Genomic DNA, 22,705 nt, shown 5'->3' with positions numbered 1-22,705 from the left:
ATAGCATTGTTGCAAACAGGTTCCCTTAGTTTTCACAGCTAGTGCCTTAAAGCAGCTCTTTCACCCCAACAGGAGACAAGCACCTTATCATTGGGGGGAAACAGCTCAGTGGTTTGAGCATTGCTCTACTAAACCCAGGGCTGTGAGTTCAATTCTTGAGGGGGCCACATAGGGATCAGGGGCAAAAATCAGTACTTGGTCCTGCTAGTGAAGGCAGGGGGCTGGACTCAATGACCTTTCAGGGTCCCTTCCAGTTCTATGAGATAGGTATATCTCCATATAAGATGGCAGTGGTTAGTCCATGCAATGAGTGTAGGGCATGATTTTCAGAAGTACTGAACACCTGCAACTCCCACTGATATTGATTAGAGCAAGCAGTGCAGGCAGAGCCTCTTGAAAATCAGGCCCATAATTTTCAAATACAGTACTTCCCCTCCAATCCCAAACTAAACACTAGATCAAGAGCATGGTCAGCTGTGTAAACTGAGCCAATACCTCCTGGGGTCATCATGGTGGCCATTTAATCTTGATTCAGAAAACTACTTATTCCTCTTGATTTTTGCAATCACCACATACTACCAACTTTGGCACTTCCCATTCCACCATGGTTAAGCACCGCAATAGCTCATAGAGGGACTCTGCAGTGCAGCTCAGATACCATGGTGATGAGCATGATATGGTTAACCTGAACAGAAGAGATGAGCACTGGGCTGTCAGTATACTAAACTAGCCTCAATTTAACTCCATCTCAGGACACACATGCAAGATGAGCATAATGTACTCAATCCAGTCTCGGGGTTAGAGACTATTTACATTTCAGGATGGACGCAAATACCACAGCTACACCATCACCTTGCTCAGCACCCTTTTATTCAGGTTGTACCACATTCATGGTAACTTCTCTGTCAAAACAGATTTTAAATTATTGAGGGGGTTTCCTAGCTTTTGTTGGGAAACTACAACTTCCCCATAAAGAACAGGAGTACTTGTGGCACCTTAGAGACTAACAAATTTATTTGAGCATAAGCTTTTGTGGGCTACAGCCCACTTCTTTGGATGCATAGAATGGAACACACAGAAAGAAGATATTTATACATACAGAGAACATGAAAAGGTGGAAGTAGCCATACCAACTGTAAGAGGCCAATCAATTGAGATGAGCTATCATCAGCAGGAGAAAAAAAAACACCTTTGAAGTGATAAGCGAGATGACCCATACAAGGTGTGAGGATATTTAACATGGGGAAAGCGATTCAATTAGTGTAATGACCCAACCATTCCAGTTTCTGTTTAGACCTAAGTTAATTGTGTCATGATACAGTTCTGCGGTGACCTAGAATCCTACTTCCGCCATCTCCGACTCAAAGAATATTTCCAACACACCTCTGAACAACATACTAACCCACAGAATCCTCCCTACCAGCACTACAAAAAGAAGGATTCTGTGTGAACTCCTCCTGAAGGTCGAAATAATAGACTGGACTTCTACATAGATTGCTTCCGTCGACGTGCACGGGCTGAAATTGTGGAAAAGCAGCATCACTTGCCCCATAACCTTAGCCATGCTGAACACAGCGCCATCAACAGCCTCAGGAACAACTCTGACATCATAATCAAAAAGGCAGACAAAGGAGGTGCTGTCGTCATCATGAATAAGTTGGAATATGAACAAGAGGCTGCTAGGCAGTTCTCTAACTCCACATTCTACAGGCCATTATCCTCTGATCCCACTGATGATTACCAAAAGAAATTCATCTGCTCAAGAAACTCCCTGAAAAAGCACAGGAACAGATCTGTACAGACACATGCCTAGAACCCCGACCAGCTGTATTCTATTTGCTACCCAAGATCCATAAACCTGGAAATCCTGGACGCCCCATCATCTCAAGCACTGGCACCCTAACAGCAGGATTGTCTGGCTATGTGGACTCTCTTCTCAGGCCCTACGGTATGAGCACTCCCAGCTATCTTCGAGACACCACTGACTTCCTGAGGAAACTACAATCCATTGGTGATCTTCCAGAAAACACCATCCTGGCCACTATGGATGTAGAAGCCCTCTACACCAACATTCCACACAAAGATGGACTACAAGCCATCAGAAACAGTATCCCCGATAATATCACGGTGGTTGAATGGTGGCTGAACTTTGTGACTTTGTCCTCACCCACAACTATTTCACATTTGGGGACAATATATACCTTCAAGTCAGCGGCACTGCTATGAGTACCCACATGGCCCCACAGTATGCCAACATTTTTATGGCTGACCTAGAACAACGCTTCCTTAGCTCTCGTCCCCAACGCCCCTACTCTACCTGCGCTACATTGATGACATCTTCATCATCTGGACCCATGGAAAAGAAGATCTCGAGGAATTCCACCATGATTTTAACAATTTTCATCCCTCCATCAACCTCAGCCTAGACCAATCCACACAAGCGGTCCATTTCCTAGACACGACTGTGGTAATAAGTGATGGTCACATAAACACCACCCTATACCGGAAACCTACTGACCTCTATACTTACCAACATGCCTCCAGCTTCCATCCAGGACACACCACACAATCCATTGTCTACAGCCAAGCTCTAAGATACAACCACATTTGCTCCAATCCCTCAGACAGAGACAAACACCTACAAGATCTCTATCAAGCATTCTTAAAACTACAATACTCACCTGCTGAAGTGAAAAAAGAGATTGACAGAGCCAGAAGAGTACCCAGAAGTCAGCTACTACAGGACAGGCCCAACAAATAACAGAACGCCACTAGCCGTCACCTTCAGTCCCCAACTAAAACCTCTCCAGCACATCATCAAAGATCTACAACCTATCCTGAAAGATGATCCCTCACTCTCACAGATCTTGGGAGACAGACCAGTCCTCGCTTACAGACAGCCCCCCAACCTGAAGCAAATACTCACCAGTAACCGCACACCATACAACATAAACACTAACCCAGGAACCTATCCTTGTAACAAAGCCCGATGCTAACTCTGTCCACATATCTATTCAAGTGACACCATCATAGGACCTAACCACATCAATCAGGGGTTCATTCACCTGCACATCTACCAACGTGATATATGCCATCATGTGCCAGCAATGCCCCTCTGCCATATACATCCGCCAAACTGGACAGTCTCTACACAAAAGAATAAATGGATACAAATTTGACATCAGGAATCATAACATTCAAAAACCAGTGGGAGAACACTTCAACTTCTCTAACCATACAGGTTTCAGAGTAACAGCCGTGTTAGTCTGTATCCGCAAAAAGAAGAACAGGAGTACTTGTGGCACCTTAGAGACTAACAAATTTATTAGAGCATAAGCTTTCGTGGACTACAGCCCACTTCTTCGGATGCATATAGAATGGAACATATATTGAGGAGATATATATACACACATACAGAGAGCATAAACAGGTGGGAGTTGTCTTACCAACTCTGAGAGGCCAATTAATTAAGAGAAACCATACAGTGACGGACTTGAAGGTGGCAATTTTGCAACAAAAAAAACTTCAAAAACAGACTCTAAAGAGAGACTGCTGAACTTGAATTAATATGCAAATTAGATACAATTAACTTAGGTCGAAACAGAGACTGGGAATGGTTGGGTCATTACACTAATTGAATCTATTTCCCCATGTTAAGTATCCCCACACCTTCTATGGGTCATCTCGCTTATCACTTCAAAGGTGTTTTTTTTTCTCCTGCTGATGATAGCTCATCTCAACTGATTGGCCTCTTACAGTTGGTATGGCTATTTCCACCTTTTCGTGTTCTCTGTATGTATAAATATCTTCTTTCTGTGTGTTCCATTCTATGCATCCAAAGAAGTGGGCTGTAGTCCACGAAAGCTTATGCTCAAATAAATTTGTTAGCCTCTAAGGTGCCACAAGTACTCCTGTTCTTTTTGAGGATACAGACTAACACGGCTGCTACTCTGAAACTTCCCCATGTTGAACATTTGATTAGGTTTATAATACTTAATGTAAAGAGGAGTACTTTGATATGCTTCCTGTTTCCCTCATTCTTCTTGACTCCTATCCCCAAAATATAATAATCTAAAATGTTTAGCTCTAAGAGGGAAATCTAATTGTTGAATTATTCTTTCTTCTTGTGGTCCAGGTCTCCAGATACGTAAGAATGTTGATAATACTGTGGAGCTATTTTATTTTCCTTTGGAGATTCATGATTCACATTCTCAAATGCAGAGCCCTGGAGACTGGTAGGGTTGGAAATCACAGAGGCTGAAAAACAGTGATTCTTTTTGGAAAACAGAGTGAATTCCTTGCTCCTGTTTCTTTTGGCTTGGATGCTTTTTTATGGTGGTGATATTTTAAGGTACCCATTAGATGATGCTTTGTTTTATTGGGCAAGTGATATTGGAAAGCCAAGTCTTGCTTGCCTTACTCACCTGGAGGCCAATTGATTTCAGGAAAATGAACAAGATTTGGCCCAAGCTTTGGAGCTAAAATGTGTATGTTGTTGGAGACTGTTTGCCACAGTATATCAAACAGGCACATGGTTGTACTATTAATAGCATGTATTAGAAATATAGACTTTCCATTTTTAAAATATGATTTTTTTAAAAAAATCTGTTCTATCTAGGTATGGTGTAGAAATGGCATGTCAGAAATGAATGTGTTATATTCAAAAGATTGAAACTTTGGCAACTCAGCCCCTTCTGTGGAAATATTCATTGGATGGGCGCTGCGAGAGGAAATCTATGTTAAGATCCTACACCCAAAGGAGTGCCTCCCCTGTGGCTCCATCAGGAAAATGGGCTTTATAGTCATACACAAAATACTCCAAATCTGATTGATACCCATCATTACACATAGTGCCTAGAGGATCCACAAGAGGCCCTGTCACCCCTTTAGATGTCTTGTGCCTCTGCATCCATTCTGACTCCTGTCAGCCCAACAGTGCCAGGCTGCAGTTGCCCTAAGACCTATCAGATGTGAGTTCACAGATGATACCGCTCTAGGTTGTTTAGTATTTCCTGGGGAGACTTACTTGTGGGTGGGGAACAAGAGTCTTAATCTGAGCCTCATTTGGGTGGAGACAATACTGCAGAGGTGTCTGACACTCTCCCCCCAGTACACACTCCTGCTGTGAAAATCAGTGTGAAGAGGGTCCCTTCTGTGTGTGGATCTATGAGACAATACAGGCCATGCTTATTCACTTCATCAAGTCTAAAAGTGCTTTTGAGAAACATCACTCACATTTTATATGGGCCTTACCCTGCACTACTACTGTCAATGACAAAACTCACACTGAAGTCAATCGTGCAGAGTCTGACCCTGTGCCTTACCCTGCACTACTACTGTCAATGACAAAACTCACACTGAAGTCAATCGTGCAGAGTCTGACCCTGTGCCTTACCCTGCACTACTATTGTCAATGACAAAACTCACACTGAAGTCAATGGTGCAGAGTCTGACCCTGTGCCAACATATAAATTAGTATGAAACTTGTGATATGTTAGACAACTAAAAAATATGCAGCAATGCCCTGTTGATGGTAAACAGTATTTATGCTTTTTGTGGGTAAAGTGGGCTATGTATAAATAAAATTATGTAGAATGCTGGAGAGAAATATTTCAGCTAAATGCTTTCTGCAGTGGTTGCTGAAGACAACAGCTGTTTGGAGCTCTTTTTATATGAAATTTTAACAAATTTTATTTGAGAATTTGCAAAGCATTTGAAATAATACTCTGTTTTCTTATACATTTCACACCAGTTCCTGAAGGCATCTTTTTTTTTCTCAGATAGTTGTTACTCACTTATTTAGAATAATAACTTTGATTGGACTACCTTTCTTTCCGCTGCAACACAATAATGCTATATAGCTTTTGATCACTTCACTTACCATCAACGTGTAGGTGAAAAATGGCAGCACCAGACATTAGTTCAGGACAACTGACGAATGTTGTATCCAGCTGGAACAACACAGTGCTTTAACTGGTGACCCTAGCACCATGTTGACTGCTGACAAATTAGTTCAGTAATGAGGAGGAGGAAAGAATACCTTTTATTGTGTAACTAAGCACCTGATACTGCAACACCCTGGGTGGTCTCCCAGCCGAGTATTAGCACAGCTTGAGTTTACTTAGCTTGGGAGAACTGAAATCAGAGAACACAAGTTGGTATGTCTGTAGAATTAAGTGCATGGGTATCGCAGGTTCCAATATCTTTGCATGAAGCCAAAGGAAACAAATAAACAACCTTTGCTTAGTGTCTCATCAAAGCTGAGTAGCAATTTTGTACTATTTTAAAAAAACTTAGTAATTGCAGAAAAACAATAAATTGCAGAGTACTGTATAATATATCTGTTTATTAAGCTAACACTGCATTACAGTATTGCTGGGTAAAGTAACAGTATAAAAGCACTAGATTGATACCTTTTTAAGGAAACAATGACCACGATTTGAAATGAAGCTCTAAAAATGTAAACATGGCACCCTATGGTTTTTGTCTGTTTTAAACAAGGCAATGCCTGTCTTCGGTGAAATGTTAGTGAAGATTGTAAGAGATATTTCTCTCTCTCTCTCTCTCTCTCTCTCTCTCTCTCTCTTTACTATAAATGAAGGTAAAATTAGCAATTACCTTTAAAATTATTTGAAGGTCCTTTTTAAACAAGTGGTCCCCTGAAAAGTAAAAAGGAATAAAATCATACAGATTTTAAAGCATTTCACAAAATGTTTTAATAGGGATGTAACAGTGTCTACATTAGCAATTATTTTTTAAACCAAAAGGGGATGAGCCAAAACCCACTGAAGTCAGTGGGAGAGTTTCCATTCACTTCAATGGACTATGGATCAGGTCCTTGCTGAGATACTAGAATTTATACATTCATTTCACAATATCTGATGTTTTGGTGGGAGAGATTTGCAAAATGGCCTGATGCTTTTTGCTCCTAAGAAAAGTTCATGCTACAGTTCATCAAGGAACCATACTGAGCCCCCCCAAAGAGCTAGACACATTAGTAAGTTAAGTATTAACTCTGTTTGGATTCAGCAAGTAATATAGCAATTAGTAGGCAGTGTTTACAGGCCTTTTAGGGTTTTATCCTTTTGTTTCCTATTTCCAGTAGTTATTCCTATAATTCACAGTGTTGTGCTAGAGAGATGATTTGGTAAAAGTGCGCTAGCCCACTGTCTCTGACATTAGTTGTGTTTTAAGGAACGCAATAAAGAACAGAAAGCAGAATTGCTTGTGTCACTATAATCTTTACTGATATGTCTAGGTTGGGATAATCTTTAAAGGGGGAACAAATGTTAGATTTTGCTTTCCACCATCATTTATCCAATAGAAAAGCACTGTTTTTCTATCAGAAAAATATTCTCAATTCTGAAATGGGCATGATCAAGGTGAGAAAAGACAGGAAAAAGAATTGTTGTGGGGAAACAATGGAAAAAGAAGGCCTAGAAAAAGGTTATAATCTTTTTCTCCAGAAGGAGCCTTCTTGAACATCACCCTTTAAAATGCACCCCCTTGTATGTGGCCACCAAGACTTCAGTACATAGAATAAACTGCTTCAAAGAGAACGTTTTCATGACACAGTAACAAAACAAAACCCTGAAATCAAACAACATATTAAGCACACACATAAAGACAATCAAAATCAAACATATATTGAAGCACAGGGAATGTAGCTTACACTGTTGATACATAAACCCCTTTCAGTTTAGGAGCGATGCAAAGTGGGGCTAGGGAACAGCTATTATTAAACAGTTGTATGTTTCTGATAAGTATTTCAAAGCCTGATGAAAGATCTGCAATAAACTTTTCTTATTCTATGTGGTTCGAACCGCAAAAGCGGCCACACCGACTGTCCTTCACAGCTTGCGTCTCTTTTATTCCCTGTAGGGTTGTTTCAGGTGAGCGTAACACGCACAGGACAATAGCTTCACAGTCTAGTGCTCCCTTTAAACTTCATTATTTGCACACCTTCCCGTCCAATACCCTGTTCCATGCGAGTCACGGGGCGGTGTATATCTCTCTGTTATCAGCAGCCTACTGGGCAGCCCTGAGATAATGAAATTATCGCATTTCTTTCTTAGGAGGGGTTTTCGATGCCATTTCCATAGGGATTGCCTTTTCCCCTTGAGTGCCACTGAATGCCAAATCTCAATGGAGCTCAATTCTAGTAGTTTGCGTCCCCCAACTCTCTCTCTCTCCCCCCTTATCTTTTCACATTCTTCTCGGAGAGAAAGAGAGATCTGTCATTCTGTTTTATTTGAAATATGACTTCATGAGCTTGCCTGTCCCTTTTATAGGAGCTTTTCTCTCCCTTGTGGGGGATGAAGGTTTGTCTGCTCTTTCCCTGCAGCTGCGGGAAAGGGACCTTTTCTGGTTCTACTCTGAACAGAAATCCTGTCTCCTTTTCTGGTCAGTGTTGGTTTCAGCTAGGAAGGATTGAGTTAAATTGTGGCATGTAAACTGAGCGATTTCCTAGCTTTTGACAGAACATCGCCTCGTGTTTTATGGCTGCCAAGGAGCAAAGTCTGCAGTCAATAGTGTACCTTCCAAAGGGGTGGAACAATTAGACACTAAGCAACTCGACCATGAAAAGAGCAGCACATCGATGTGCCACCACAATGGCAAGTGAACCAAAGGGGGGCGGAGAGGAGACGAGTATAAAAAGAAACAGAGAAAGTCAACAGGAGACCTCACTGACCCACACACACGCTGATCAAACACAAGGGGGGGGGGAGGAGCAACAGATTGAGGAACCTAAAGTCCACCTGAGGGGCGCGCAGTTAATAATTGACTAGGGGTGTAGTAGCATCAGCAAACACAACGCAATTGAAATACAGAGGGGGTGGGGTGAGGGGCAGAAGGCCAGGGAACACTTTGTTGTTCCTTTTCGTGCCCAACTCTGTTGTTTCCAAACAGAATAATAACCCCCCCCCACCCCCACCCTACCCGCCCGCAGTCCCCAGCTCCCGGCTGCCCTGCGCCTGGGGGGCGTCGGGAGGTTGCTGCGCGCTTCCTCAGAGGGTGGTAATCCTGGAGGTGCAAGTGCCGTTCCTGTACATGCTCCCCGACTCCAAGTTGTCGGGGGGAAAGTCCTCCACGCTGTACGCCCTGCTCTTCAGGGCCGTGGCGTAGTAATCGACGGGCTCCTCCGTGGCGTTGTCCATCCAGCTGAGGCACAAGAGCCGCTGGAAGGACCTCTTGAAGTTGTCCGAGAGGAAGCCGTAGAGGATGGGGTTGGCGCAGCTGTTGGCGTAGCCCAAGATGACGGAGAGCTGGCTGATGGTGGCGTCGTCCTGCTCCACGAAGACGTTGACCAGCTGTACGATGTAGAAGGGCATCCAGCAGATGACGAAGACCATCACCACCATCATGACCATGAGGGTGATCTTCCGCTCGGAGCGCTTGCGCTGCTGCCAGCCGGCCTTGAGCGCCACCATGCGCATCTTGGCGATGATGAGGATGTAGCAGAGGCAGATGGCCACCACGGGCAGCAGGAAGCCCATCAGGAAAGTGTAGACCACGAAGACCACCAGCCACCGGTGAGTGGGCTCGGGCATGAGCATGTTGCAGGCCACCGTGCCGTCGCTGTTGGGCGCCGTGCTGGAGAAGATGATGATGGGCAGGATGATGAGGATGGAGAGCACCCAGACGCCCAGGTTGACCATCTTGGCCACGCTGGGCCGGCGGTAGCGGGCCGCCTTGATGGGGTGCACCACGGCGATGTAGCGGTCCACGCTGAGCACCGTCAGGCAGTAGATGCTGGTGAACATGTTGATGGCGTCCACGCTGAGCACCAGGCGGCAGAGCAGCGAGCCGAAGGGCCAGTGGCGCAGCAGGGTGGAGGTGACCAGGAAGGGCACGCTGAGCATCAGCAGCTCGTCGGCGATGGCCAGGTTGAGGATGTAGATGTTGGTGGCCGTCTTCATCTTGGCGTAGCGCAGGATCACGTAGATGACCATGGAGTTGCCGCACAGCCCCACCAGGCACACCACGGAGTAGATGAAGGAGATGAGGATGGCGCTGCCCTGCGAGTCGCTCAGGGTGCCGTTCGGGGCGCCGGAGGAGTTCCTGCCGCCCGCCTCCATGCCCCCCGCCGCTGCCTCCCCCAGGACCCCGCCGGCGCTGCCGCTGCTACAGCAGCTCCCTCCGCTCGCGCCGCCGCTACTGCCGCTGCCTCCACCTGCACCGCCCGGGAGCCTGGGGCAGGTGCCATTGGGGAGCATCCTCAGCCCAGCCCAGCCCTCCCCTCCCGCGGGCTCACAGCAGCCGGCGCTGGCCGCCCGCCCGGCTCGGCATGCTGGCGGAGTCTCCCGCCCGAGCCTGGCATGGGGAGCGAGGAGGCTGCCGCCGAGCCGAGCCGAGCGGCGTTAATTGCCGCTCTCCGGCTGGTGAATGATTAATAGGCAGCGGCGCGTCAGCAGCGACGAAAAGGAGGAGGGGAAAAACCCCACCAGAAGGCGACGTAGGTGGGTGTCCTTCCCGCCCGGCCCTGAGCGCTCGGCGGAGCGTCAGGAGCTCAGTCCCCTCCCCGGCTCCGCATTGTTCAGCTCCCGCCCGCGGCAACCTGACTGGCAGTCCCGGCGTGGGACCTGCTGGGCCAGGCCGGCCTGCCGCTCCTGAAGCTCTGTGGCACCAGCCCGGCTCGTAGGCGCACAGAGACCCCCCAGCCGGGAGCGATCACCAGCTCTCCACGACAGCCTTCCTGTGCCGACATACAGTGCCACCGCCACGCACATACCCTGCCCATAGATACAGCACCACTGTACACACACACACACACACACACACACACACAACCTCTAGGCACAGCACCACCGCACACACCCTGCCCCTACACACAGTGCCTGCCACCGCCACACACACACCCTGTCCCTAGGCACAGCACCACCATACACACACTGCCCCTACACACAGTGCCACCGCCACACACACACACACACACACACCCTGCCCCTAGATACAGTGCTGCCGTACTCACACTGCCCCTACACACAGTGCCACCGCAACACACACACCCTGCCCCAGGCACAGCACCACCGTACACACACTGCCTGCCCCTACACACACTGCCACCGCCACACACACACACCCTGCCCCTCGATACAGCACCACTGTACACACCCTGCTTCTACACACACAGACACACATTTACCTCCACACAGCACCACCAGCACCTCTACACACACCTCTGGCCCTACACACTGCACCACCTCCACACACCTACCTTGTTTCTACACACAGCACCACCAGCACATCCAAACACACCCTGACCTTACACACAGCACCACCATCACACACACACACCCTGCCCCTACATGTGGCACCGCTACTACATGCCAACACATACCCATTCTATCACCTGTACACACACATGCCCCAGTATACATCACCAGCTAGCCTTTCTATCACCTCTAGACATGACACAACACCACTAAACATACACATAATTACATACCCAATACACAAACTACCACAACTACCCAAACACACACCACACTTACTAACCATTCCATCGATGCCTCACACACCACCACATACCCTCCCTACTGCCACTACACGCACATTGCCACCACTTACATAGACACACATAGATTACTGCCACCTACCAGCACCACCTCACAGATGCAAACACCATAGTCATCGCCCCACAAATGCACACACCCACACTACCATCTACCTTCCTTGCATGCGTATTATCAGCACCTACCTATTCCAACACACAAAACTACATTTATAAACATTCACCCACTCCAACAAATCCACCACCACCCCTATCTATGCACTCCAGTACATACACATGACATATCATCATCATCTGCCCTCTCCAACACACACACACACGCACTACTCTGGCAAGCATTTTCCTTTCATGACTGAGAAATAGTTCATAGTGATTGTTATGTATATATATATAAAAACAATGATGCTATGGTAAAAATCTGTTTCTGTTGGACAAATAATGATGTCTGTAATTGCAATGATTTCTGTGTGTGCAACATAGTCTCTATGACTATTGGGAATTGTGTGGGTTTATTTTCTTCATTTTGATTTCTGTTCCAATACAATAATGAATTTAGTGATCAGGATTTGCAAATTATCTTAATATTCGTAGGCTATTATTATTGTCCATGAGCGTTTTAGCGATTAATTGAGCCGTTAAACAATAGAATACCATTTATTTTAAATATTTTTGGATGTTTACTACATTTTCAAATATATTAATTTCAATTACAACACAGAATACAAAGTGTACAGTGCTCACTTTATATTTATTTTTATTACAAATATTTGCACTGTAAAAAACAAAAAAAATGTATTTTTCAGTTCTCCTCATACAAGTACTGTAGTGCAATCTCTTTATCATGCAAGTTGAACTTACAAATTATGTACAAAAAAACCTGCATTCAAAAATAAAACAATGTAAAACTTTAGAGCCTACAAGTCTACTCATTCCTACTTCTTAGTCAGCCAATCACTCAGACAAACAAGGTTGGTTACAATTTGCAGGAGATAATGCTGCCTGCTTCTTGTTTACAATGTCACCTGAAAGTGACAACAGGTGTTCGCATGGCACTGTTGTAGCTGGCATTGCAAGATATTTACATACCAGATGTGCTAAAGATTCATATGTTCCTTCATGCTTCAACCACCATTCCAGAGGACATGCTTCCATGCTGATGATGGGTTCTGATTGATAATGATCCAAAGCAGTGCAGACTGATGCATGTTCATTTTCATCATCTGAGTCAGATGCCACCAGCAGAAGTTTGATTTTCCTTCTTGGTGGCTTGGCTTCTGTAGTTTCCGCATCAGAGTGTTGCTCTTTTAAGACTTCTGAAAGCATGCGCCACACTTCGTCCCTCTCAGATTTTGGACAGCACTTCAGATTCTTAAAACTTGGGTTGAGTGCTGTAGCTATTTTTAGAAATATCACAGCAGTACCTTCTTTGCGTTTTGTCAAATCTGCCGTTAAAGTATTCTTAAAACGAACATGTGCTGGGTCATCCTCCAAGACTGCTATAACATGAAATATATGCAGAATGTGGGTAAAACAGAGCAGGAGACATACAATTCTTCTCCCAAGGAGTACAGTCACAAATTTAATTGACACATATTTTTTTAACGAGCATCATCAGCATGGAAGCATGTCCTCTGGAATGGCGGCCAAAGCATGAAGAGGCATATTAATGTTTAACATATCTGGCATGTAAATACCTTGCAACCGCAGCTACAAAAGTGCCATGCAAACACCTTTTGTCACTTTCAGGTGACACTGTAAATAAGAAATGGGTAGCATTATCTCCTGTAAATGTAAACAAACTTGTTTGTCTTAGTGATTGGCAGAATAAGAAGTAGGACTGAGTGGACTGTGGGCTCTAAAGTTTTTCGTTGTTTTGTTTTTGAGTGCAGTTATGTAACCAAATAAATAAATAAATCTGCATTTGTAAGTTACACTTTCACCATAAAGAGATTGCACTTTAGTACTTGTATGAGGTGAATTGAAAAAAATACTATTTCTTTTATCATTTTTACAGTGCAAATATTTGTAATAAAAAATAATAATAGAAAGTGAGCACTGTGCACTTTGTATTCTGTGTTGTAATTGAAATCTATATTGAAAATGTAGAAATACATCCAAAATTATTTAATACATTTCATACATTTCAATTGGTATTTTATTATTGTTTAACAGTGCGATTAATCACAATTAATTTTGAACAAATTCAGTAGATTATAAGCTTTGTAATGATATCTTACAAGAGACCTTTTGCATGAAGCATATTCCAGTTACATTATATTCACACTCATTAGCATAGTTCCATAAAATGTATGGAATGCAACGTCACAGGCACGGTCATGGAAAATGGGGCCAAGGCATCAGATGCTTTAACGGACCCTAGGGGCTACTGGCAGCTGGCATAAATGAAAGACGCCTCAAGGATGCTCTAATTTATGTGAGAGGCCAGACTAACCCTCAGAAAAATCAGTATTAGGGGATGTAAAGGTCTCTTTTCCACAATTCACTGTTGATATGCTTTGGTCACTACTTGGTTGGACCCAAATGTCATGGATGGCCTATTACCGGCTCATCTTAACACAACCAAATTCTCTTTTCTTACTGGACTTCATAGTTGTGGACAACAGTATTATCCCTCCTATCACTCAGGCTCATAATCCATAGATAGACCAGATTAAGTGACCAAGGGTACGTCTATACTGACCTCCAGGTTCGGCGGTAAGCAATCGATCCCGGAAGTGCTCGCCGTTGACACCAGTACTCCTGCTCCGCGAGAGGAGTACGTGGAGTCGACGGGGGAGCCTGCCTGCTGCATGTGGACCCACAGTAAGTACCTTGTAGTTCGAACTAAGATACTTTGACTTCAGCTACGTTATTCATGTAGCTGAAGTTATGTATCTTAGTTCGAACTGGGGGGTTAGTGTGGACCAGCCCCAAGAAATCAAGGTGGAAGAAGAAAGATGGTCACGAGAACACTGCCATTGTGGGAAGGGCTTTAAAGAGAAAATAACCACATTTTGGAAGCTTCCAAAGCAAACTACTTAATTTGCAAGGGAAGCAGTTTTTCTTTTCCAAGTGTTACGTCTTCTGAGCAGTCAGGAAGCAATTCCATCTCCCAAGAAGGCACAATTCAGTGGGGGATGAGCAGGGCCGGTGCAAGGAAGTTTCGCGCCCTAGGCAAAACTTCCACCTTGCGCCGCCCCCCTCCCCCCAGCCCTGCGGCAGCTCCCCACCCCCCCCTCCGCCTGAGGCACCGCCCCACGGCAGCTCCCCACCCCCAGGGAGCCTCCTCCCTGAGCATGCCACCTGCGCTCTAATTCTCCTCCCCTCCCAGGCTTGTGGCACCAAACAGCTGATTGGCGCCACAAGCCTGGGAGGCGGGAGAAGTAGAGCAGCAACGGCGTGCTCGGGGAGGGGCCAGAGCAGAGGTGGGAAGCCCTGCGGCAGCTTCCCCTCCCCCCCCCCCCGCCCTGAGGAACCCCCACGGCAGCTCCCCACCCCCCCCGGCCCGGGAGCCGTGCGGCACCTCCCCACCCCAGCTCACCTCTGCTCTGCCTCCTCTGCTCTAATTCTTCTCCCCTCCCATGCTTGCGGCGCCAAACAGCTGATTGGCGCCGCAAGCCTGGGAGGCGGGAGAAGTGGAGCGGCGACTCCGCACTTGGGGAGGGGGGCGTAGGAACGCTGTAAAAAAAAATTGGGGGCACCGCTTTTTGGCACTCCCAAATCTAGGCAACCGCCTAGTTTGCCTTAATGGTAGCACCGGCTCTGGGGATGAGAGACACCTAAATCACCCTTGCATCTCCCAAATTCTGGCCTTACCAGCTTGCCTGCCCAGTACTAGGCATAAGTTCGACCAGCCCTATGGGCTGTTCTGATTTACAGTGACTTCTCACAGCCTCCAACGAGCTGCTCAACAAATTTAGACTAGTAAGAGCACAAAGCAGCTATACCACAATCTGGCCTTTTCCCTCTTACCCCAGCCACTCCTGTAGCATGGCCCTAGACCAGGAACTGTGCAAGAGCGCCATGTAGGGCTATTATATTGGCCCTGCACCACCTGAAGAACCCCTTATGCCAGTGGTATTCTCTGCGGAAGTGGTTAAGAAAACTTTGTAGCACATTTATGGACGCTGAGCCCCAGTGGAGGTCAGAATTAGGGCCCCAGAGTGTATTCTTTGTTAATGGAAAAATACTGGTTGACACAGACACCTTCCAGTTTATTTATAGTACTGTAGGTGTATTTTTAAGAGACATATTAGGTGGCAAAAATCAAGTGCAATTTATAAATTGCAGCTGCATCAACTCATGTGTTGAACTCTAGCCAATTATGTTTAAAACCTCCGCCAGACAGTTCCACTCTAACAACCAAAAGGCTCCACAATTCAAAAGTAAGGTACATGTATGTAAAAAAAGCCATATTTAGGGCTCTAATTTTGTGTCCACAATTATTTGCTAGCACAAATTATAGCATTTAGATGATTAATGGCCTAATTTGAGCTGCAAAAATTCTGTAGTTCTCTTTCACTTATTTCTTTGTAGTGGCTGGGATTATATATGACAGTAGTTGTCAGCAATATCCTGCCTTTATTTGCAGCTCCTTACTGCTGTAACAGGCCTTGAAACTGCTCTAATTTGTATTATTCCACCAGGCTGCTCTGCAAACCCTGAAAAGATGTTGATGGGCTGAATACTTTTGGTGGGTTCCCACTAAATAATTTTACAAAACTTCCCATCCTCAAACTGTAGATGCCTGATACAAAATTCAAAGTCAATGAAGCATAAATCTTCTTAATTTATGGGTGATTGCTCCTTTGCAACCATTATTACAGGATTTTCTTAGGAATTATTTGAATTAGAATGTGTTTGGTATAAGTTATGTAGTTGTATTTTAAAAAAAAATCTATGCATTTTTCATAATGTTATGATACAAAAGAAAATTTCTAACCACTTAAATCTCATAGGTGCAAATATTAAGCTGATTTATACCCCGTGAAACCCATTGCATGGATTGTGAGCCAGATGAGATTTTGACTTTTGAGTAATGACAAAAAAATGTTTAAAGTCTTCCATTTGATCAAATGAGTGTACCGGTATTTTAGTTGTCCTGAATCTCTGATTATCATGCTTTTAGCACAGTGCCTGAACTTTACATCACTTCTTCTGGTGGTTGACAACAAAATGAAAATATACAGATGGAAGTGATTCATTTTGATAATGGTATGTTTGAAAGCTTTGACTCTCAAAAGGAAAAGTCTGTCTTTTTACACTTGATTGAGAAATTAGCATCTATTCTGTAAAAAAAAAAAGGACGATATAAACCAAATTAGTGGTCAAGCTGGGGTTTAGTGGTCAATAAGTGGCTTTTTACTCTCTCCATCCAGATGTGTTTATTTCAGCTTTAGTAAGTGAAAAACATTCAGATCAGATCGCTGAAAAAAGCTATGCTATATTACAATACTTGCCATTTAATTTCTTTTGCTACTATAGTAGTTAATAACCTGCATAGCCCACCATTATTAAAATAATTATCTGCCAGAATGATACAACAAACTGTTCTATGCCATTAATTGTTTAAGAAAACTGAGGACTGATTATATATGCTGACAGCATGCTTTCTAAACCATCTAGAGGAAGTTCCCTCCCCAACGTAGTGACAATAAAAGGGATAGGACCATTTAGATCTCAGTTATGCGTGTTTAAATTTGAGTAACTATTGACTGCATTGGAGTTACTTAGATTGACATTGGGCTAACAGAGTTTGGAACCTTGATCTGTAAGCACTGCCTACACTACAAAAATTACTTGTTGCTGGCATTTGGGGTTAGCAATTGGTGCAGCTGAACTGCTGCTGAATATGGTTTAGTTACAAATGTAGCCAAGGACAAATGATGTCTAGCATATATTCAGAAAGCTGGGTTAAAATCTGTTTGGAGCAAAGCAGACAGTCAGACAGAAAATCTTTTCACTGATCATTTAACATAGCTGAAGGATGAAAAGAGCCAGAGAAGTGTGTGTAATTTACATTTAATACATTGTATTTGTGAGCTGTGATCATAGAACAGTAAGTTTAAAATGGAAGTGTCATAACCTCCTTTGAGGTTATAGATCTGCAGGCTTTAACTTTATCCACAAGAGCACCACATTATAATCCAGGTGCTAATTGTGCTGCATAATGGCCATTTTAATTATGGTTTAAAATATTATGCAATTTTTAATTTTTTTTCTTTTTGCTCCTTCCTGAGTGTTCTTATGATTTTACTGTCTCCCTAATGTGTAACCTTTGGGGTCAGGGAGTTGCTTAGTGCTACAAAGGCTCCATGATAAACTCCTTAATGTCTTCATTTTCAAGAACCGTGTAAACTTAAAATAATTGGGTTCAAGTGCATCACAAAAAAGTGGCAATTTTTCAATAATTTGATTAGGGATGAAAACATTTACACCACTGAAACATATGCTTATGGAAATAAACATTCTCAAAGGTTCTGTGAATATAGCTCTGTTAAATTCCTCAGAAGGGGCTACTCAACCGGATGGGCTGCACCTGGGTGAGGTGTTGGCTGGGTACACAGCCCTAACTGAACCAGAAGCCCAGCTGGGAAGAAAGAGGCTGTGTTTGTACCAAGCTGGGGAGAGGAGAGCAGAAAGAGGCTGCAGGGGAGAGAGTTGATAGTCACTCTCAGGGTTGAGAGAAGGGAGAAGGAGGAATCCTAGGAAAAACAGCACCATAGGCGAGGCCGCATGGACCTTAGCTGCTGATTGTAGGGTCCCTAGGTTGGAACCCAGTGTAGAGGGTAGGCCTGGGTTCCTCTACCAGCTACTGGGGGAGTAGCACAGACAGGGCAGTGGACTTTGAAGACTGCTTGAGGTGACTTCTTTAGAGGGACTTTGATACCCCAAAAAGGGAGAAAACTATAGTGATCTGGACAGAGGGCCAAGCCACAAAGAGGAAACACTGCAGCTCGTGGGGCATGAGAGATTGGAACAAGGTTCGGAGAAATTGCAGAAGGAGCGGTGAGCTAATCCCCAGATGAACCCCAAGGAGGTGCCACAGTGGTGAGTGGACTAAACCCAGTGACAAGCTTCTTTAAATGTTCGACAGCTGCAGTCCAATCATAAGTTTAAGCACTGCCTATAATGCTTAAAGTTGTCATTTTAAAACATTGGAAGGTACTTTCTGGCATACTCAATATAGTTATTACAAAAATAGAGGTTCAGAAAAGACTTCTGTCATTTACTCCATGCCCTCTGCCAAAGCATTTCCCTGGACTTGGTCCCATCTAGTTTTACAATAACTCATTCAATGTGCTTCTCTAACTTTCTCCACGGTAATCAGTTCTTTTTAAATGTAGGCTGACTGTATGCTGTTTGCCAATGTGAGCTGTGTAAGCTCAAGAACTTGTCTCTCTCATCAACAGAAGTTGGTCCAATAAAAGATATTGCCTCAGCCAACTTGTCTCTCTAATATCCTGGGACCAACATGGCTATACCAATACTGCTCACTGCTGCTTTTTTTAAACAGCCCTGGTCACAATCCGAGAATAACCACATCACTAAATATACAAGCAAAAGGAGAGGATTATCAGTTATGGAGGAAATGGAATGGGACCAGGGGGAATTCATGTTTGCATACAAATAGCTTTAAATGAAGTAGAAAATATTGTTCTGGAAGCAAGGAACATTATGATTTTATAGACTAGCTGTGCTGTATGTTGCACAATGAAGTTTTATTACTGGTTTCATTCAGTTTGTAGCAACCACTCTGAATGTGTAAGTTGACAGGGTGATGACGGGCAGTCCGGCAGCAGCAGTTGAGATGGGGACCACAGGAAGGTGGATGGGGGGTGTGACAGTGTACCCCATAAGGCTTTATGGGGAGGGGGTGCTTATAAATGTACGTATGACATAACTGGAATATGTTTTGTGCTGCCTGTGCCATGTAACATATCTCCGTAAGGGTTATGGTCTACTATATCTATTCATCCTATTTGTACATATATATCATTTTCTACTCGAGGTTAAGAATATGGGCTGTATGCTTGCCTGATTTCTAAGTAAGCTTTGTGAGGCATTTGGTCAGCTTCTTTAGGAAGGAATTTGCCAGGTTAAGTACCTGATCAGGAGACACTTAGGGAACAATGCATCTTGGAATGCTCCAATCCACATGAGAAGTCTTCCTGGAGACATGCAAGATGCCATGTGGACAATGGCGTTGGCCTGCAAAGACTGAGTCACGCAGGGGCATGTGACTTGCCCAGGTGACTCCAAAACTCCATCTTGGAGCTGGGCTTTGCATAGGAGGGAGGTCTCCACCCACAAGAGAGAGTCTACTTAAACCTGTGGGAGACCCCTCCATTTTGTCTTCAGCTGGCTAAAGAAGGAGCCTCTCCACCCCCCCCAGGATACTTGAAGGAGACTGAAACAAAGGACAGTAACTACAGGGGGTGTGAGTGATTGCTGGACCCAGGCTAAAAGGAGCTTAGCCTGTAAAAGGGAGCACTCTGGAACTGGTGAGGAAATTATCTGTATTCAGTTTGATTAGGCATAGATCTGCGCATTTTATTTTATTTTGCTTGGTGACTTACTTTGTTCTGTCTGTTACTACTTTGAACCACTTAAATCCTACTGTCTGTATTTAATAAAATCACTTTTTATTTAGTAATTTACTCAGAGTATGTATTAATACCTGGGGGAGCAAACAACTGTGCATATCTCTCTATCACTGTTATAGAGGGCGAACAATTTATGAGTTTGCCCTGCATAAGCTTTATACAGGGTAAAACGGATTTATCTGGGTTTAGACCCCATTGGGAGTTGGGCATCTGAGTGCTAAAGACAAGCACGCTACTGCGAGCTGTTTTCAGGTAAACTTGCAGCTTTGGGACAGGAGATTCAGACCCTGGATCTGTGTGTGGAGCCAAACAGGAGTGTCTGGCTCAGCAAGACAGGGTGCTGGAGTCCTGAGCTGGCAGGGAAAACAGAAGCAGGGGTAGTCTTTGCACATCTGTTGGCAGCTCCCAAGGGGGTTTCTGTGATCCAACCCGTCACAGGGGGGACAGGCAAAGGAGGGGCAGCAGGGTCAACCTGAGGGCAGGGCTGGTGCTACCATTAAGGCAAACTAGGTGGTTGCCTAGGGCGCCAAGATTTGGGGGCACCAAAAAGCTGTGCCCCCTAATTTTTTTTACAGCGTTCCTATGCCCCCTCCCCGAGCACGCTGTCACTGCTTCACTTCTCCTGCCTCCCAGCTTACGGCGCCAATCAGCTGTTTGGCGCCGCAAGCCTGGGAGGGGAGGAGAATTAGAGCGGGGGCGGCGTGCTCGGGGAGGAGGCGGAGCAGAAGTGAGCTGGGGTGGGGAGCTGCCGCATGGCTCCCCGGGCTGGGGCGGTGGGGAGCTGCCGCGGGGGTGCCTCAGGGCGGAGGGGGGAAGCTGCCACGGGGGGGGGGGCACCTCAGGGTGGGGGGGGGCAGGGAGCTGCTGCAGGGCTGGGCGGGGGTGCAAGGTGGAAGTTTCGCCTAGGGCGCGAAACTTCCTTGCACCGGCCCTGCCTAAGGGTCCCCACCCACCTTATTACCTGCCATGGTCAATGTGGATAGGAACGAACACTGGTGGGGGGAAGAGGGGGAAAGGGAAGGGTTGACCGCTCCTCCCCGCTAGGCTGCAGGCAGAAGAGGAGGGTGCCAGAAGAGGAGGGGGAGGGCACGGGGGCACCTACCAAGGTAGGGAAGGAGGGTTGCAGTCATCGACACGAGATGGGATTACCAGCTCCTCTGGCTGCACTGGCGGGGGGATGACTATAATGTCACTGAGGAGTGTGATGAATACTGGGGTTCAATGGAAAAGGGGGAGGGGCACAAGTGCATAGGAGGGGGATGTGGGTGCATGGAGCAGAGGGGCTAGCTGGGACAGGGGTACCACAGAGGAAGAGGGGAAAAGCAAACAGGTTAGAAACAGGCTGCGGAGAAGGCAAGCAAATGAAAAGGACTAGCACCAGGGGCTGGGGCGGGGCAGGCAAACAAGCAAAACTCCCACGGGAAAAGGGTGGGGTGGGCAAACAAACTGAAGCTACTGGGGGCTAGGGCAAAAAAGGGGGGGAAGGGAGGACACTGCTGCAGGGAGACTGGTGGGCAAGGCAAAGGATGGAAAAGTCCACCAGCTGAGAGCAGTAGGAGAGGGAAGGGCCAGTCCAAGGGGAAGGAGGAGGCTCATGTGTGCTGGCAAACGCAGTTCTCTGCTGGCTGCTGCCACAGGCCCAAGTGGTGGGTAAGGAGCAAGGCAGGCAGCTGAATCTCGGAGTAAGGGGTGGAGGAAGATGGTAAATTGGGGTGGTGGAGGGGGCAGCAGTGGAGGTGGGGGGGCAGATGGACCAGGGGTAGGCTTCACGCCACACCCCCCGTCTCCCCACAGTAACAATCGATACCCCCACCACAAGAGCTAAGTTGAAAAGTTACTCAGTCCTTCAGGAGGCCCCCTCCACAGTGTTCTGCAGGTTTCCCACGCACTCCTCCAGCAACAAAAGGTCTCCTTCCTCCTCAAGGCTCCCAGGCAGCAGCATCAGCAGGCAGTCTGGCAACCAGGCAGGACCCACCCCTCAGGTGGTGGCAGCAGAAGCAGAGGCGGGGTCCCTCATTCCCTGTCCGGGGAGCAGGCCGGCAGCCCCTCCCCCCACAAGGAGCAGCAGCAGCAAACAGGGAGTCCACTGGCCGGCAAGGCAGCGTGTGTGTGTGTGGGGGGGTGTCTGGCCCTGACGAGAAGCTGAGGCAGCAAGAGCCTTGGGTCCAGCAGCAGCAGCTCCACACCTGCAAGAGAATGGTCTTATTGGGTGCTGGGAAGTGGGCAGACTTATGCCCGCCCACAGCTAAAAGCCCCTCCCCCAGCCTAGGGAGGAGCTACTGAACCCAGAACTCAACTAAATTCAGGGGACAACAAAGGGAAAAAAAAACCAAAAAACCAGGAACAGGTGTGAGGGTCAAAGGGCCAAAAATAGGGAACCTGAATGTTTGAATGTATCATCCTTACGCCAACCTAATGGAAAGTTCCATGAGGAGAAAAGGGTCACGATGGGACACTTGCCAGGCAATGGCTCATGGCCTTGTAAGACAAAGGCGCCCCCTGGTGGTCTAGGGATTATATAAGATGAGGTAAACAAGGTGATAAATCATGGCCTTATGTAAGGAACGGTTGAACCAATCGGTGT

The 22,705-nt window shown here is 45.9% G+C and overlaps 1 protein-coding gene and 1 long non-coding RNA gene across 2 annotated transcripts in view; one reads left to right on the top strand and one right to left on the bottom strand.

Moving 5' to 3' along the window:
* LOC135983444 (uncharacterized) overlaps positions 1–20,175 on the top strand; it is a 380,072-nt gene extending 359,897 nt beyond the window's left edge. Inside the window, exon 3 of the long non-coding RNA XR_010601081.1 lies at positions 14,223–20,175. This is a non-coding gene — a long non-coding RNA (uncharacterized LOC135983444). The remainder of the gene's footprint in view (positions 1–14,222) is intronic.
* SSTR1 (somatostatin receptor 1) lies at positions 6,327–10,545 on the bottom strand. Its single transcript, XM_005301545.4, has one exon. It carries the CDS (start codon positions 10,215–10,217, stop codon positions 9,009–9,011), a length of 1,209 nt encoding a protein of 402 aa, XP_005301602.1. The 5' UTR covers positions 10,218–10,545; the 3' UTR covers positions 6,327–9,008.
* Positions 20,176–22,705: the final 2,530 nt, after the last annotated feature.

This window comes from Chrysemys picta, chromosome 4 (assembly GCF_011386835.1).
Source record: "Chrysemys picta bellii isolate R12L10 chromosome 4, ASM1138683v2, whole genome shotgun sequence".
Classification (NCBI taxonomy): domain Eukaryota; kingdom Metazoa; phylum Chordata; order Testudines; family Emydidae; genus Chrysemys; species Chrysemys picta.
Note: the sequence above shows the minus strand (reverse complement) of the source record. Positions and strands in the feature narration are given on the sequence as shown.